At 39.7% G+C, this 16,655-nt stretch overlaps 1 protein-coding gene across 1 annotated transcript; it reads left to right on the forward strand.

The window, feature by feature from the left end:
- The first annotated feature begins 11 nt into the window (after positions 1-11).
- On the forward strand, positions 12-16,093 carry mtmr6 (myotubularin related protein 6). Its single transcript, XM_044176692.1, has 15 exons — positions 12-231; positions 2,439-2,570; positions 4,617-4,779; positions 4,948-5,105; positions 6,121-6,249; positions 10,910-11,044; positions 11,243-11,375; positions 11,548-11,657; positions 11,981-12,106; positions 12,273-12,322; positions 12,952-13,045; positions 13,162-13,268; positions 14,025-14,159; positions 14,272-14,398; positions 15,448-16,093. Exons 1-15 carry the CDS (start codon positions 208-210, stop codon positions 15,796-15,798), a joined length of 1,974 nt encoding a protein of 657 aa, XP_044032627.1. The 5' UTR covers positions 12-207; the 3' UTR covers positions 15,799-16,093.
- Positions 16,094-16,655: the final 562 nt, after the last annotated feature.

Consider the following 16,655-nt stretch of genomic DNA (forward strand, 5'->3'; position numbering starts at 1 on the left):
AAACCCCACACGTTCGAAATGTGTTGACGTGATTATCAGGATCTTTACGCGGATGGAGGAGTAAAATAATTGACAGTAAACACATATTGAATGCCTCCGACAAAGTAAAGGCGGTTTAGGCAGCAGTTTATTATCAATGATACAGTTATTTCCAGAAGGCGTCGTTTGAGGCTTTGCAGTCGCTGACAGCTGTTTCGACTCGGAGAAATGGAGCATATCCGAACGCCAAAGGTAGCTAACATTTCTAGCTAATTGCAAATGGATGGGATACAGTCAGCAACTCGGCCTGTCATGTGGGGATTTTTGTAATGTTTGAGTGTGGTTACGGTTGCCAGATATCAATGTTTAGATAAAATGTTTGTGGATCAATCTAATAGCATGGAGACTAGCAGGTGTCGCCAGAGGCTTGAAGTGTCAGACGTGACGAGCATCAATGAGCCGTTTGTTTTTCCCGTACAGCAGATAGCTGGGCTTCCTCTTTGTAATGCTACTACATGCACGCCCTATTGTTGATTGAGTTAACGTTACACTATCAAGCCAGTCATGCAGTGTGATAGAACACTACAAGGAGAATCCAGGCTCCGTTTAAGGATAATGATGGACTTATCAGACATAGTGTCAGTGTTTGAATGTGTTCACACCCAGGGTGATCATTGTAGGACTGGCAGTCCTTTTTATATATAGTCTCAGAATTGTATCATCTGGACAGTTATGCTAAACATACAACCAAAACAACCAAGGATTGGGATTTGCAGTGGAATGCTTTTGACTGGCCAAGTCAATCACCTGACCTCCAAATCACTTGCCAGAAGAGCAGACTGAAGACAAAAAGCCCCCAAACAAGCAAAACCTGAAGATTGCTGCAGTACAGGCCTTGCAGAGCATCACTAGAAAAGATACCAAGTGGCTGGTGGATTTTAGACTTCAGACAGTGATTGATTGTAAATGATTTGCAACCAGATTTTAAATATGATTACTTTCATTTTATATTAGGAATAAGTTACATTTCGTCCCGTAAAGTTGAAGCATTACATTACATTGACATTAACCACTCAAACTTATTCTACATAAGCCTCTGTAGCTCACAAGTTGGGGACATGCCTTAGGCCTCCACCCAATCTATTCAAGTATGTGTACTTGTTAGGGTGTGTATGTTGAAAGGTGAGCTTTCTTCATCATGTTAGGAAGCAGTGTGGCCTAAATGAGGCTCCAGGATAATCGTACACTACCTATGGAGTGAGGATATGCTGGGATCAGGTGGGTGTGATTGTATGCAGTCTGGGTGTGGCCCCACTGTCTTAAGTCTTCTCGGTTGTTTGCTTGAATAAAACAGCAGAAGAGGGCTTTAGTGCTTTACAGAAATGCAAACATATGTTTTCACTTTGTGTAATTATATTGTTGTAAGAGTATTTTTTTGGACGATACTGTTTTGAGTTGTATTAACTGTGTGGTCAACCTGCGTCAGAAATAAGTTGATGCTACTTTAAAAAGATTCACTTGTGAAAAAAGTATGCAATGGTCGAGCTAAGTGGTGAATATTGTATTAGTACAAGTACTTTGAAGCATAGCTTAGATTGCATCGTTAGTGCAAAAAACCAACAGTCCAATAGTCTTTTGGCCACAGTGTGTAAGTCTCTAGTAACAATAAGCATTTTTTTTTTACAATAAGGAGAACTCTTATTCTAATGGATTTTAGTGCTAGAAAGCGATTTGAGAGGAATGTAACACTCCATGCTGCACATGTATTTTAAAAGTGTCATGTTTATAAATTACACAAAGTCCATTAACATTATTTTCAGACAGTTTCTTAGAACATATGCCTGTCATGTTGGGAGAGCTCTTGTCAAGGCCTGTGATATGTATTTGGTAATACAAAAAAAGTGTAATAGACAATATGCATACATTAATAAGTAGCCTATATTTATCCTGGACTGGAGGTTTTCTGCCTTATTTAATGGTGTAATGGATGGGCGTTCTGATCACCACAGGTATTACAACAGCTAGTGGGCCACAACCTTCTTCCTGTTTGAAAATGTGTGAGTAACTGTTCTTCTGTGGGCATCTACAGTATTGGCGTTCAAGTGCATGGAACAGTTGGGCGACATTAACATCAAATTCGTCACATTGTTCAGTCAATAACGTAATTAGACTTTCTTCCCATATCCAGACATCATTTGTGAGTCTCATTATAATGGAACTGGCAGCTGAGTTAGGCCCAGGTGGTCAGGACTAGGTGGTGTGCCAGCTGGAGCCAGTACCAAGTGCTGCTTATTTTGTGACAGGTGTTACTCCTTTAAGCAAGATCCTATCTTTGTTCTTCCAGTATATTCTATACATAACTTTACACCCAGCTGAAGAAGTTAACCTTACTGGTAACTACTAGCTAACTGCTGATTAATGTTGTTATTACTGGTACGTGTGTGTGTGTGTGTTTGCAGGTGGAGCAGGTGCGACTGTTGGATCGCTTCAGCAACAAATCCACAAATGGCACACTGTACCTCACAGCTACACATCTCATCTTTGTGGAGAGCAGCTCTAACAACTCAACATCTGCTGGGCAGGAGATCTGGGTAAGTGGTTTTGGTGGTGACTACATTCTGCCCGGATTACAAGTGCCATTCATTCACAGTGGCCTTTTTTTCACCAAGTACATTACATTACACTATGGATGTAACCATAATAAATGCACCATTGGCATTTCTTTGGTGAAAGTAAACAGTTTGGCTAACTCCTACCATGCTGAGTGTTGTATACCACACTAGTCCAAGGTTTGATGCAAAATGGGAGGACTTCTACAGTGGAGACAGTTTCTCCTGTGGCTACTACTTCATGTGCCCCAGAACTTTCACCTACTGGTGCTAATTTGCCAAAAGTCAGAAGTGAGATGGTACAAATACGACCACACTAATTGCTGTGGGTAATTGAGGGTGTTCATTTGACAATATGGACCTGTTTTTAGTCTATTAATTAACTTTCATTAGTCTGCAATATATAATTTATGCACTCCCACACTGGAAAGACTTATGAAGTGTAATGTTTCCAGTAGCTTCTATCAAAATCATTGCTGTTGCTGTCAGAAACTCACGTCCTTTTCTCTGAATTTGCAGCCAGTTTTATCATTTTTTTGAGCTCCTGTAAAGCTGAGATACATACTGTATAAACAGGTCACGTTTTCAATGGAAAAGGAAGACAAATGTTTCAATTGCAAATGAAGGCGTTCTACCGAAACTTGAGCTTCAGTGTAATGCCGGTGTTGCCTCATCAGTGTGACCACCGGAAGTGGCGGAAGTGAAAGTGATGGAGTGTGTGCGTGTGTTGAGCAAAAGGAGAGAATATACAAGCTTGTGTGTGGTAAGAGGAAGTAGGGTAGAGGTTCAAAAGTCTCGTTATATAGTAGCAAGCTGTCGGGTTAGGCTGCATGTGAAGTGTGTCCGTGAACGTTTTCTGCCTCCACCTGAAAGAGGATTACTGTTATAGCACCGTGAGAACTTGGTTATTGATGTCTGGCAGCATCAGTCAGTAGGGAATCCTGATTCACTGATGGTCACCTTTTTAATGGCAATGGCCATGGCAACAAAATAGCAGTGTTAGGGTATGAGAGAGGCATGGAAGAAATAGAAGAACTTAAACTAGGAGATGTCCAATACTGTGATGAGCCTAGAACAGTTATCTTAGACAGGGGATTATTGGGAATTTATCCTTGGGAAATGATGTGCAAGAGTTTTAGTCTCAAGTAATGCAATTTTAACAGTATATTTTGCTATCTGTTTGTATACAATAGCACTATACTTTTTGTATCCTGTTATGATGTAGTAAAAATAGTACTCCAGTATTTAGATAGTCACAGTGGCTGGTCTGCATTGTGGAAAGGATAGCGTGATTTAAAATGCTTTGTGCAGCAGATTCAGGGCCACGACCTGCTCCCCACCATCCTTCCTGCTTTATGTGCTGAGAAAAGGGAACTTTTTTTTCTTCTGTTTTTTTGGCTTATTCTACTGTAGCTTGCAGTACTGTTGTCCACTGTGTTGGTTTTTTGTGTATTTGGTCCTGTTTGTGTGTATAGGTGCCTGTATGCATGTGCCATGTGCAGTGTATTGCATGTGTCTGCATTTGTGAAGGCAATTTAGAATCAGTCTGTTGGTCAGAGAGAGAGAGTTTGTTAGACTGTTATTGCGCCTTATAAAATATTAAACAGCAGTTGAGTTACTGTCTGTCTCAACAGCTGGTGAGATCAGCATATAGCCTACTTTATGTGTTTGTGTGAGTGTGTGTGTGTCAGTTTTGCAACAAGGTGTTTCACTGGTCGTTATACCAATGCTGATGAATGTGCATCTTTGTGAGTTCCCATAGTTGGAATCCCTGGGGAATTCAAACTACCCTCATTGAATATGGTGATGTGCTGCTTTTGTCCTTCTTGCCCTCTATACTTTATGATATTAAAACAGTTTATGATTATGTGGTAAAGTGGAGCGAATTGCAAGCTTTTTGCGACTAAATAAATAAAGTAAAAGTAATAAATGGAAACAAATCAAAACCTGGTCTAAAGCCATTGAGAATCATCAACTCTCTCTTTCCCTATCTCTCTTTTGCTCCTTTACTTCTCCCCTCCTCTACAGATTTTGCATCACCATATAGCGTCTGTGGAGAAACTCTCCCTGACCACCACAGGTTGTCCTCTGGTCATCCAGTGTCGCAACTTCAGGCTGGTTCATTTTGTGGTACAGAGAGAAAGAGATTGCCACGACATTTACAGCTCGCTGCTGCGTCTTCTACGGCCAGGTGGGTTTCTGTGTCTGTCTAGTTCAAGATCTGTGTGTTTTTATCTGTCCATTCCATTCTCCTGTATTTACCTGTGCCCTCTCACTTTTCTTGCCCCCTCCACACAGTGTTTTCAGATTTGTCTGTTTTGTTAAGGCTCTTTCTCTGGTTTCCTTCTCCTTTCTGCAGTATCCTATGAGGAGCTCTATGCGTTCTCCTACAACCCCAAACAGAATGACCAACAGAGAGAGGAAGGGTGGCAGCTCATCGACCTGGGGGCAGAGTTTGAGAGGATGGGCGTCCCCTGCGACCAATGGCAGCTTACCAATGTCAACAGAGACTACAAGGTAGATAGTTGGCTGTATCTTGTAAATTATAAGTGTTCTCCATCTGAAATGCCAAATTGAGAACACTACAGTCATAACTGCTTCTTTTGTGTGCTAAGGAGAATAACTTTTTTATTAGCCAAACATCCTCCCTAATCAGGACTGAATGGATAAACACCATAGATTATATCAACGGGTTAAGTAACAGAAAGTGGTGAAATAAAAGTAAAAAAGAAAATGCTCCCAAATGGTAGTTAGCGAGCTCTCTGCCCAATTAAAGCTGGACTGTTGTTGAACGTTACTGTCTCTGTGTGCCATAAACACCACCTGCTACAAAGAAAAAAAGTAGTAGGTAGTTTGCTGATGTCACATGATTACCAAGCAATAAAGTCATGCATATGTTACAGTTTATGACATTTAGTATTACTTTTATTGTGCTTTGAAAAAACATAACATTGTCCAGGCTTGCCTGCGCAAATATGAGGCAAGTGTTGTAATAAGCTGGGTTTGACTGAGGGTGTGGTTGTATTATAGGAAATTTGGTTAATACAGTATATTGGAAAACCCAGTTGGATATCACCACACTTTATTAAAACATGATGCACATAGGTCCAGAAGAGGGCGCTTGAGCTTCACTGTTCACTCCACTGTTGAATATTAACTCCAACTCTAGTATGATAGACAAGCAGAGCTTCAGTCCAAAATGAGATAGTTATAACTAAAGAAAATAGACACCTACTTTAAAGAAGGAACTTGCAGAATTTTAGAAACCCTAACTATAGTGTTGCCTTATTACTCTTAACAGTTTGACTCAACACAACATGTTTACATGCAGAATAGTTTTTAGGCTAGAATCATGTGTTGTTTTGAACTATTGACTAATGAATTTTGTTATCAGCACCATGTGTCACGGTTCAGAGTAGGTAATATTAATACTGATGCTCACAAACCAGGAGACGTCTGCCAGTATATTTTTTTTCTGCGTGTGATTATGCGTGCGTGCGTGTGTGTGTGTGTTTTATGTGTGGATTTCCAGGTATGTGAGACATATCCACGGGACCTGTATGTTCCCATCACAGCCAGTAAGCCTATCATTGTGGGGAGTTCCAAGTTCAGAAGCAAAGGGCGCTTTCCTGTACTCACATACTTCTACCAAGAAAAGAAGGTACAGTAATAAACAGTAATAACCTACACACAGTATGAGTACGAACCATTTTACAGTGCTGTCAAAAGTATTTCCCACCAGTTTTTTATACATTTATTTTGTGTATGTATTGTTTGAGCTTTTTGTATGTTGTGGTAGTTTATAGAGAGAATGTGAAAAGAAAAAAATCAAAAAATCAAAACCATGGACAGTAAGAAAGACTGCTATTAAAGGTGTAGTAGAGTTTTCAAAAGAAATTCCATCACTTCATTTGAAAACGGAGGGTACTTTTTCATTGTACATTCGCTTCTTCAATTGTTTCTGCAATAGGGTTAATGTAATTAAAAGGGTGTAAACGCAACGTGTGTAAAGAGATTTTGGTGTAAGGGTGGCTTTAAAGGAAATCTCACAGGGTGTCAAACATCTAAAGCATTTATCCTTTGCATACATGTATGTGGTTGACGTTTTATTGGTGGTAGACGAAAGGTCAGAGGATCACCAAAATTATTAGGAGTCACTGAAATTTCTGGGAAATCTGGACAGTAATTGTCCAGATAGCTTGTTGCAAAATGTGAGCGGGACTGATGAACAGACATCGCTATCATTGGGACCTGGGCACTGTAGGTGCATGAAAAAGGTATAATCAACATGATCTATGTATACCTACTCACACTAATGGATTTTGTACACACACCCATGCAAGATTACTTAGATTCCTGATTTTCCTGTAAAACAGCTCTGAGTAGAGACCGCTTTCTGTCCCACATTAGGCTAGGCAAGACAAGACAAGACAAGACAAGGCAAGGCTTCTTACGCTCTGAGCTGGTGGGCACTTCTTGGGCTCTGTGTTGTAATGTCCGGATTACACCCAGCTTGTGCTGTAGTGAATGGTGTGAGTCAAAGAGCAAGTATTGATCTGTATGTGTTGGTTTCCTGTACACTTCTATCTGGAGCTTTCCGTCCTCTCCTCTGAGTGTAGAACAATCAAGAAAGGTTCTCTTTGGCGTCCTCACGCGTGAACTTGATGTTGGGGTCCACAGTATTGATATGCTCTGAGAACGCTTCCAAGTCTTGTTTCTTGATTTTCACAAAGGTGTCATCCACGTAGCGGTACCAATGACTTGGTGGTGTGCCCAGGAACGAGGATAATGCCTTCTTCTCAAAGGCATGAGGAAAGAGGAAAGGCATGTCCAGAATGCACTCTCAACCTGTGGTTATCCTACTTGGGCTATCAACAAAGTTAAAAGAGCCAAAAAACAGGACAAAAGTGTAACAGGACCGAAAAGGAACAATGTCTCCATTCCTTATGTATCTGGACTGTCTGAAAAACTACAAAGGATCTTTAGACAGCACGATGGTCCTGTTTTCTTTAAACCAGGAAACACTTTAAGACAGAAACTCGTTCACCCTAAGGACAAGTTACCCACACAGAAACAGAGCAATGTTGTCTACTCCATTCAGTGCAGTGAGGAAAACTGCAAAGAACGGTACATAGGCGAGACCAAACAGCCACTTCACAAAAGACTTTATCAGCACAGCCGACACGCTAACTCAGGATTACAGAGCGTCGTGCATTTGCATCTAAAAGCTACAAACCACACATTTGAAGACAGCGAGGTGAAGATTCTAAGTAGAGAGAAGAGTTGGTTTGAACGGGGCGTCAAGGAAGCCATTTTTGTGAAAAAAGAGAACCCCTCTTTGAACAGAAATGGTGGTCTGAGATTCAATCTGCCCAAAGTCTATCAGAGTGTATTATCACCTTGGTCACGCCTATCACATGTTAATCAGGTTCTTAACAGTGATGAAGTAGATGCAGCCAGAAAACAATAGGCCTGATTACTGATTACTGGGCCATCTTGGAAACTATTAGGTCAGTTTCAGGTGAAACTGGCTATTAACAGATACTCAGGCAGATTCCTTGAGGGCAGGGCTTATATAACACAGAGCAGCTTAAATTTCCAGTTCCCGTCCAATTTTTTTCACAATTGAGAATGATGGGAGCCGAAACGTCTTGATTCTGAAAACAGTGTCCAGATGACTACAACTGAAACCTTTTCTACGATTTCTATAGGACATTTCAACAACAGGGCCATCCAAAGTGCTTTACATAAAACATAAAAGCAACATAAGGCAATATAAAAAGACGTTTAAATACAATTTAAAAACAGTTAAATAGAAAATAAAAATAAGATAAAACAGGAGGGTAAAAGTTACAGTGCAATGTAAGATATTAATCAAAATAATAACAAATTTGATTTAATAAAAGGGAGCAGTAAACACAAAAGTGTTCAGCCTTGATTTAAAAGAACAGAGTTTCAGCAGACCTGCAGTTTTCTGGAAGTTTGTTCTGTTTCATGTGATGCATGAAAACTGAATGCTGCTTCTTCATATTTAATTTTGACTCTGGGGACTGAAAGCCGACCTGTCCCAGACGTCCTGAGAGGTCTGAATGGTTCATAACCAACATAAACCAACAGGCATATGTTAAAATAAATTCTTTGACAGACAGGAAAAGACCTCAGAACTGGAGTGATGTGATCAACTTTTTTGGTCTTAGTGAGGACTCAAGCAGCAGTGTTCTGAATCAGCTGCAGCTGATTTTTTTAGAGAGACCTGTAAAGACACCATTACAGTGGATGAGTCGACTGAATATAACTGCTTGGATACGTTCCAAATCCTGCTGAGACATAAGTCCTTTAATTCTGGATATATTCTTCAGGTGATAGTAGGTTGACTTTGTAATTGTTTTAATGTGGCTGTTGAAATTCAGGTCTGAGTCCATGACTACACCAAGACTTCTGGCTTGGTTCGTCATTTTTAACATTACCTATTGAAGCTGAGCACTGACTTTTATTCGTTCCTCCTTGGCTCCAAAAACAATTACTTCAGTTTTGTCTTTGTTTAACTGAAGAAAATTCTGTCACTTATGATAGTTGATTTGTTTAATGCACTTACTCTTGTATGGGATTATAGTCCTCTGGTGTTATGGTCATGTAAATTATGTCAAAGTTATGGTAACATTTCGTTGTTTTCCATAATCTGAGCCAGTGGGAGCATGTAGATGTTAAACAGAAGAGGCCCCAGGATGGAGCCTTGGGGAACTCCACAGGTCATTTTTGTCCGTTCAGATGTGTAATTACCTATAGACACAAAGTAGTCCCTGTCCGTTAAGTAGGATTCAAACCAGTTTAATACTGTGCCAGAAAGTACCACCCAGTTTTCCAGTCGGTCTAGTAATATGTTGTGGTCGACTGAGTTGAATGCAGCACTGAGATCCAATAATACCAAGACGGATGTGGATGTTATTGAAGACTTTAATAAGAGCAGTCTCAGTGTTGTGGTGTGGTCGAAATCCTGACTGGAAGACATCAACAGTTGTTTAGTGCCAAGAAGTTGTTCAGCTGTTGAGAAACAGCTTTTTCAGTGATTTTACTTAAAAACTCGAGGTTTGATATGGGCTTGTAATTGTTTATTAGTGACGTGTCTAGATTGTTCTTCTTTAAGAGTGGCTTGATGACTGTAGTTCTCAGGGCCTGTGAGAAGACACCTATGAGAAGAGATGTGTTGACAATTTGTAGAAGATCTGAGGCCATGCAAGTTAAGTGAAATAACTAACTTAAAGATAAAAAAGCAAGTAAGGTGATCACTAAGGTTGGAGGCGAAGGTAACGTTAGAGTAAACAGACGTCACGTACAGTTCATAAAATGGATTTACATCACACTGCATTGTGCAAGTAGAGAATAATGGATTTACTAAGTGTGAAGAGGAGGCAACTTTAGAATAAGGAACCTGTGTAGGTTGATAAGTGTCAAAATACTAGTGAATTAGCTATGAGCAAGACCTCACTTTAGAAAGGGGAACATATTCTGAGTTAGAAAGACTTAATTTAGAGTTATTTGGACACTATTAACACTTCTAGTTTTGTGTTTTGTTACATAAAAATAGATCATAGTTATTAAGGGAGAATGACCCATACTGAGCAAAGCATATTGAGATTGTAATTTATGTACAACAACTTCCTCACTTACTATCAATAAGCAGTAATTAGGAGGTTATTGAGGGAAAATCTTAGTTAATGGCCTAGTAGTTGTAGAATATGGTCGTGCAGAATAAAGCATAAATAAGTGCTTTATAATGACTAATAAAGAGCCAACATGCTACTAATATGCATGCTAATACGCAACTAGTTAATGGTGAATATGTGTAGCCTAATATAAAGTGTTACCCTTTTTTTTGTGTCACCTTGAAAATACCTGACTCTTAACAATGATTTGGCAAAATGTACTGTCTGCACTCTGCATTCAATCAATGCATTTTTGGCACAGTGACTTCATCTGGGGTTTTTTACAGAATGAGTACAAGCACAGCTATATACTGTTCCACAAAATGGCTTAGTCATCAATCAATCATCAATATCCATTAAGGACTGGAAAGCTGAAACACCACACTAGGGTTTTCTGTCCATAATCCAAAGTAAAATGGCTAATAAATTGCTATTGAAATTTGAATTCCTTGTTAGGCTTTGGCAGACTCATGGGAGCTGTAGTTGTTAGATTACAGATGAGTCATAGAGGGAGGTAATGATAGGGTGTACTGTGGTCTAGTTTTAGTTGATAATTTAGCAGCAGTATTTTGTGTAACTGTCCTTGTTCTGATCAGTGTATTCCGTTCACCCTGACAGGCGGCTGTGTGTCGATGCAGTCAGCCTCTCTCTGGGTTCAGTGCGCGATGCTTAGAGGATGAGAGCATGCTGCAGGCCATCAGCAAGGCCAATCACAACAGCCGATTCGTGTACGTCATGGATACTAGGCCAAAGGTAACAGCCAAATAAAAACTTTAACATCCATTAACATCAGTGTTTTTTTTTTATTTTATTTATAAAGTAAAAAAATGTAATGCTTTAAATGTGCTGTATTTAAAACTGCGTTCAACACTACATAAACACAGTTTGAAAACAGAGTTAGCAGAAGATTTGCAATTATTTTGTTTTTGTTTTGTTTTTTCTGTCCTGCAGTTGAATGCGCTAGCTAATCGAGCAGCAGGTAAAGGATATGAGAATGAAGACAACTACTCCAACATCCGCTTCCAGTTTGTTGGCATTGAAAACATCCACGTAATGCGCACCAGCCTCCAGAAATTGCTAGAAGGTTAAACACATTTTGTTAAACACACTTTTGTTAAACACACTGGCACACATACAAACATGTCACTGCATTTTTTGCAGATTATGAAAGGCACTTTTATAATTATTCAGACAAAGGGCAAGTAGTCAGTAAATGGTTAATCTGAAATGACTTTCTGTCTGTGTATGTGTTTCAGTGATTGGGACTCGGTCTCTTTCCATGAGTGATTACCTGGTTGGCCTGGAGAGTAGTGGCTGGCTGCGGCATATAAAAGCTGTTGTAGACGCAGCTATCTTTCTCGCCAAGGTAAAAAATGTTCTCCTATCTGCTCTTTGATTTTTGTTGCACATTAACATTGTTTTTATTCAGGATATTTAAGTGTTTTTTCTGAAAGTAATATGTGGCGTATTCCTATAATTAAAGTTTAAAGCATGCACTAATAACCCTGATAATATCATCATCTCTTCCTTCTTTAATTCTTGACTGTCTACCTTGAACCTAAACCTCACTGCCCATCATTGGCCTATCTCCACTATCACATCATAGACAGTGTCGGTCAAAGATTGCTTAATATCTTTTTTTTTTTGATGCCACAATCCTCTGCTGTCTGTCTTCACTCTTGACCCCAGGCGGTGACAGTGGAAGGAGCTAGTGTGTTGGTTCATTGTTCAGACGGATGGGACAGAACAGCCCAGGTCTGCTCACTGGGGTCGCTGCTTATGGACCCTTACTACCGCACCATCAAGGGCTTCATGGTACCAACCACAAACACACACACATACACATACACACACACACACACAGTTTGGCACCAGTTAAAAGAAGGACTAAAGAGCTGATAAGAATATGAACTTATTCTTCTACCAGATGTTTGTGTCTCTTGCTTCAGACATTTTTCCTCGCATTTCTTCTGTCTTCTAGGTGCTGATAGAGAAAGACTGGATCTCCTTTGGCCACAAGTTTGCCGACAGGTGAGGTTTCAACTGGATCAATGAAGCCTAGAGATTTAGTCAGTGTTCTGCTCTTTCCTGCTTGAAGAAATAATTTGCTACTTGAGTAGACTCAAGCAGGACCTCATAAGTGAATTTGCCCCAATTCAGAATCTGAATCTGAATCAGAAATACTTTATTGATCCCCGAGGGGAAACTCTTTTGTTACAGCTGCTCACTGTCACATCAGTGCACACAGGAATAGAAGTACTAAGCAAATCAAAATATACTACACTATAATACAGGCAAGATAAATTAAGTACAAAGTGGATATAAGTATAAATTAAAATTAAAATTAGTGTAAAGTACAAAGTGGATTTACCGGTTGATGATAAGTATGTATGGTATAATAATACTACAATGTAATAATAAGTAATAAGTAATAGTGCGTGTATTGTCAAGTTAAGTGTAGCTTATTAAGATGATTATGAGACGGTGGATATTGCACAGCAGTAATAGAAGTATGAATAGTATGAATATCCATAGTTATTTATATTTTATGATGATATTACTAGATATGTATACTACATATGTACTTCTTATACTATTTAGTTAGTTCTTTAAGGGTTATTAGGTGACTCTTATTATATATTTGAATTGTATACTCCTAGGTGTGACCAGTTGGACGGGGATCCAAAGGAGGTGTCTCCTATCTTCACTCAGTTCCTGGAGTGTGTCTGGCAGCTGACAGAACAGTTCCCACAGGTGTGTGGAAGTTTGTGAGCTACAAGACATGTGTATTGTATTTACACAGAATTTTGTGTCTTTAACGAGGCGTGGAAACGTTTGTTGTGTTTATTTAATGATAAGCCTCTCCTTAGGCATTTGAGTTCAGCGAGTGGTTCCTGCTGCAGATTCATGAACACGTCCACTCCTGTCAATATGGAAACTTCCTTGGCAACAATCAGAGACAGAGAGAGGAGTTGCAGTGAGTCCAACGCACAAATCACACATAACATCTGTGTGCATCAAAACGGACACACCTCTGATGACAGATTCATCTTCAGCTCTCACTTTAAAAAGACACTGCTCATAGAAAAACAGATATAAACAAACATAGATTGAACTGCCTTATATGACATGTCATTTGTCAGTTGCTGGTGAGGACACTGCCACAGAAGAATGTCCCATATTCATTTTCACTTTTCTGCTTGTTTAAACCTTCAAGTGCTCGTTGTCCTGTGTGGGGAAATGTCCACATGCTGTATGAGGCTAAAACAAGCACAATTCATTGAGGATTGTAATTCCCACAGGTCTGACAAACACACCATATTACACTATCCAGCCACATTAGCTACTCTGCTGTGTGATTTCAGTATATCAAAAGATTAATGGAGCAAAACAATTTCGATAACAAAAAAACTACATATAGTCAGACATGTGTCTTTATAGTCTACCAATTAAGAAAGGGTTGCAAGCAATGCTTTCAATCACTTATACTGACTGTATTTCTTACCTATAACTGCACTTCTAAGCATGAATAAAGTCAATAAACAACACAATAGAAAGCATGGATTGTGACCTCTCTTTTTGAAAGAACACATTTGTGACTATACTGTGAGCTTTTGTGTGTGAAAGCAAGATTAATCTTGTTTTTTTTTTTAAAGACCTAAAGAATCGCCCCATTGGACTGCGCTGAAGTATATGTGTTATATGTCTCTCTAACTGCTGTTTTGTGTTCCAGGCTAAGAGAGCGGACTCACTCACTGTGGGCATTTCTAATGAGCGAAAAACAGAACTACTTGAATCCGTTCTACAGCCCTGCATACTCTGAAGCGCATCCTGTGCTGACACCTTCCACTCTGCCCTACAATTTCAAGTCAGTACAGCCTTCCTCACCTCCCTGCTGTTGCTGTCATATTTATAGGGCCATACTTTAACTGTCCCAATCATTCTTTGAGTAATCATATCTATATGTTTGTGTGTCCAAGGTTCTGGAGGAACATGTACCACCAGTTTGACCGCTCCATGCACCCACGTCAGTCTATCCTCAAAACCATCCTGACTCTAAGAGAGAACAGCCGCAAGACAGAGAACACACTGCAGGCACTGGAGAGTGTGAGTCGACACCCTAATTCTCTTTATAGAGTCAATATGTTGAAGTTAGGACATTGAATTTAGTCTACCCTCGTGGATATAAATGGTGGACAAAATTATAGAAACACCTGTCAGTAAAAAGCAGTACAATTCAACAGCACCACAAACTACATCCTCCAAAATGACTATACAGTTAAATCAACACTTCTCTAAAACAGTTTCAGCAATAACGAACATTCTGACCTTCATGAAGGTAGGATTTATTACAGGACTGCTGTATTAGTATTGCATTAGTTTTAGCTAGGTGTACCTAATAAAGTGGCAACTGAGTGTATTTTGTTCTTATACATTCAGTGTTGATGTATACTGTTGTATTTTAAACTTTTTTTATAAAATCCCATTTGTACGTAAGCCATGGATGCATTTCTTCTTTTCTTTTTTTTTTATTATCCCGAGATTGTGAGTTCATTATCTTGTGTGGATAACAACATTGTTTTTCTCGTGATATTGGTTAAAGAAATAGTGGAGAAAAAGACCACAGTTATTTTGAGATAACAAGGAAATTATCTTGTTATGATGAATATTGTTGTCTTAAGATAAAATAAAGCAGCAACCGGCTGCTCTCAGTTACCGTACATTACTTTTACTTTCTGGGAACATTTTAGTGGATGCGCATAAAATCTAACCTACCGTACCATCTCAGAATATACATATTGAACTTTTGATATTCAAACTGAAAACCTCAAATATGCCATCATATTTAGAGCATGTGGTATTTCATATACTGCAGTTTGCCTTGAGAAAAGTGACAATGATCAAAAGGTAAAAAGTAAATGGGAAATGGCTGCACTTATATGGCACCTTAATTCAAAGCGCTTTACAGTTTGCCTTTCATTCACCCATTAACACACACTGAGAGCAGCAAGCTACCATGCCAGGTGCTGGCCTAACCATCAGAAGCAATTAGGGGTTCAGTGTCTGTGTCAGTGACATGGAGTAAATGTGCGTAATTCCTGTTCTGAATGAAAACATCTTTCTCTGTGTTGTCCTGTCCCTCCCTCTCTGTCCAGCGGCTCAACCAGCTTGGTGTAACCCGCATTACGACCTCTGACCCCCCTGCACCTCCTCCCACCAGAGATCAGCGCTCCAACACCCTCCCGCCGCGTCCCGATTCCCTCATTCTGGGGGCGCCCGTCAACCACAAAGAAGTGCAGCGACAGGAGGAGGAGGACGAGCAAGAGGAGGTGGGCGAGGAGGCCACAGAGAGCACCGACACGGAGCGGACCGTAGAGGGCAGCAGTGGCACCGAGAGCAGGAAGCAGAGCTACGGAGAGCTGGAAGGGACATACAACAGCGAGTTGGCCAAAGAAGAGCCAGCTGTTGTTAGTCTGGAGTTTGGAGTGGCACGCATGACCTGCTGAGACCAAACAGGGGGATTGTGGGATATTGAGGGACAGGTGTGACAGAGTGAGAGGGCTTACTGAAAGTGTGTGTGTGTAAAGGGGAACCTGTCGTTCAGTATGCGATAATGTGCTGATTACGCAATGGGCCGAGTGGATGAAGTTGTACGTCTGTATAGTCTAAATCTCAATGGAAAGCATCATTATTATGTCATATACTGCACCTATAGGGAAAAGAAGCTTGTTTTTTATGAATGTTGAAAAGCACTATAGAGAATTAATGAATAGAATAAGAGAATAAATTCATCAAAAGAAATTTGTGAGTCTTCTAGTTTGTTCAGTTTTACTTACTTTTTATATAATCCATTTTTTTTTTAAAATATGGCCTTGATATTCTTACCAAATGTTTTTATTTCTCAATATGACAACCCCACAGAAAAGCACATTTCTTTGGCACCAGAAATATTTCATCTCATCCAAAGGCTTGAATCCAGCCTAATCTGAATGTTGTGAGCACCAATGATTTTGCTCCAATGTGACTTATTGGAAAAACTAAAACATCTCTGCATCATTAAAGATAATCTGCAGTGGAAATTATGCTGAACCAAAATTTGGCTGCATTACTAGCTGTATCTGATTAAAATCAGTTTTGTTTCTTATGTAGTCACTGGTCATTTCATTTATTTAACTATTACTGTGACAATGGGCAAAAGTGATGTTCAGACCCTGTAGAGGTTCAGCTGTCGCCCTCATTGATTGTTTAATCCTATTTTGCATCTCTAATTTACTAATGTGCATTGATCCCAAATCCTATTGGTCGTCTCTCTCTGCCATGTCAATGACTTATTGTTTATGACAGCTGACCCTAATCAGGGGTC

The sequence above is a fragment of the Siniperca chuatsi genome, linkage group LG19, assembly GCF_020085105.1.
Source record: "Siniperca chuatsi isolate FFG_IHB_CAS linkage group LG19, ASM2008510v1, whole genome shotgun sequence".
Lineage (NCBI taxonomy): Eukaryota > Metazoa > Chordata > Actinopteri > Centrarchiformes > Sinipercidae > Siniperca > Siniperca chuatsi.

Excerpts from the sequence above, each read along its gene's own strand:
- mtmr6 (XM_044176692.1), top strand. The coding sequence starts at position 208 with ATGGAGCATATCCGAACGCCAAAG. Across the intron at positions 2,571-4,616 it reads CTGCTGGGCAGGAGATCTGG|ATTTTGCATCACCATATAGC; the intron begins GTAAGTGGTTTT and ends CCTCCTCTACAG. Across the intron at positions 12,107-12,272 it reads GCACCATCAAGGGCTTCATG|GTGCTGATAGAGAAAGACTG; the intron begins GTACCAACCACA and ends TCTGTCTTCTAG.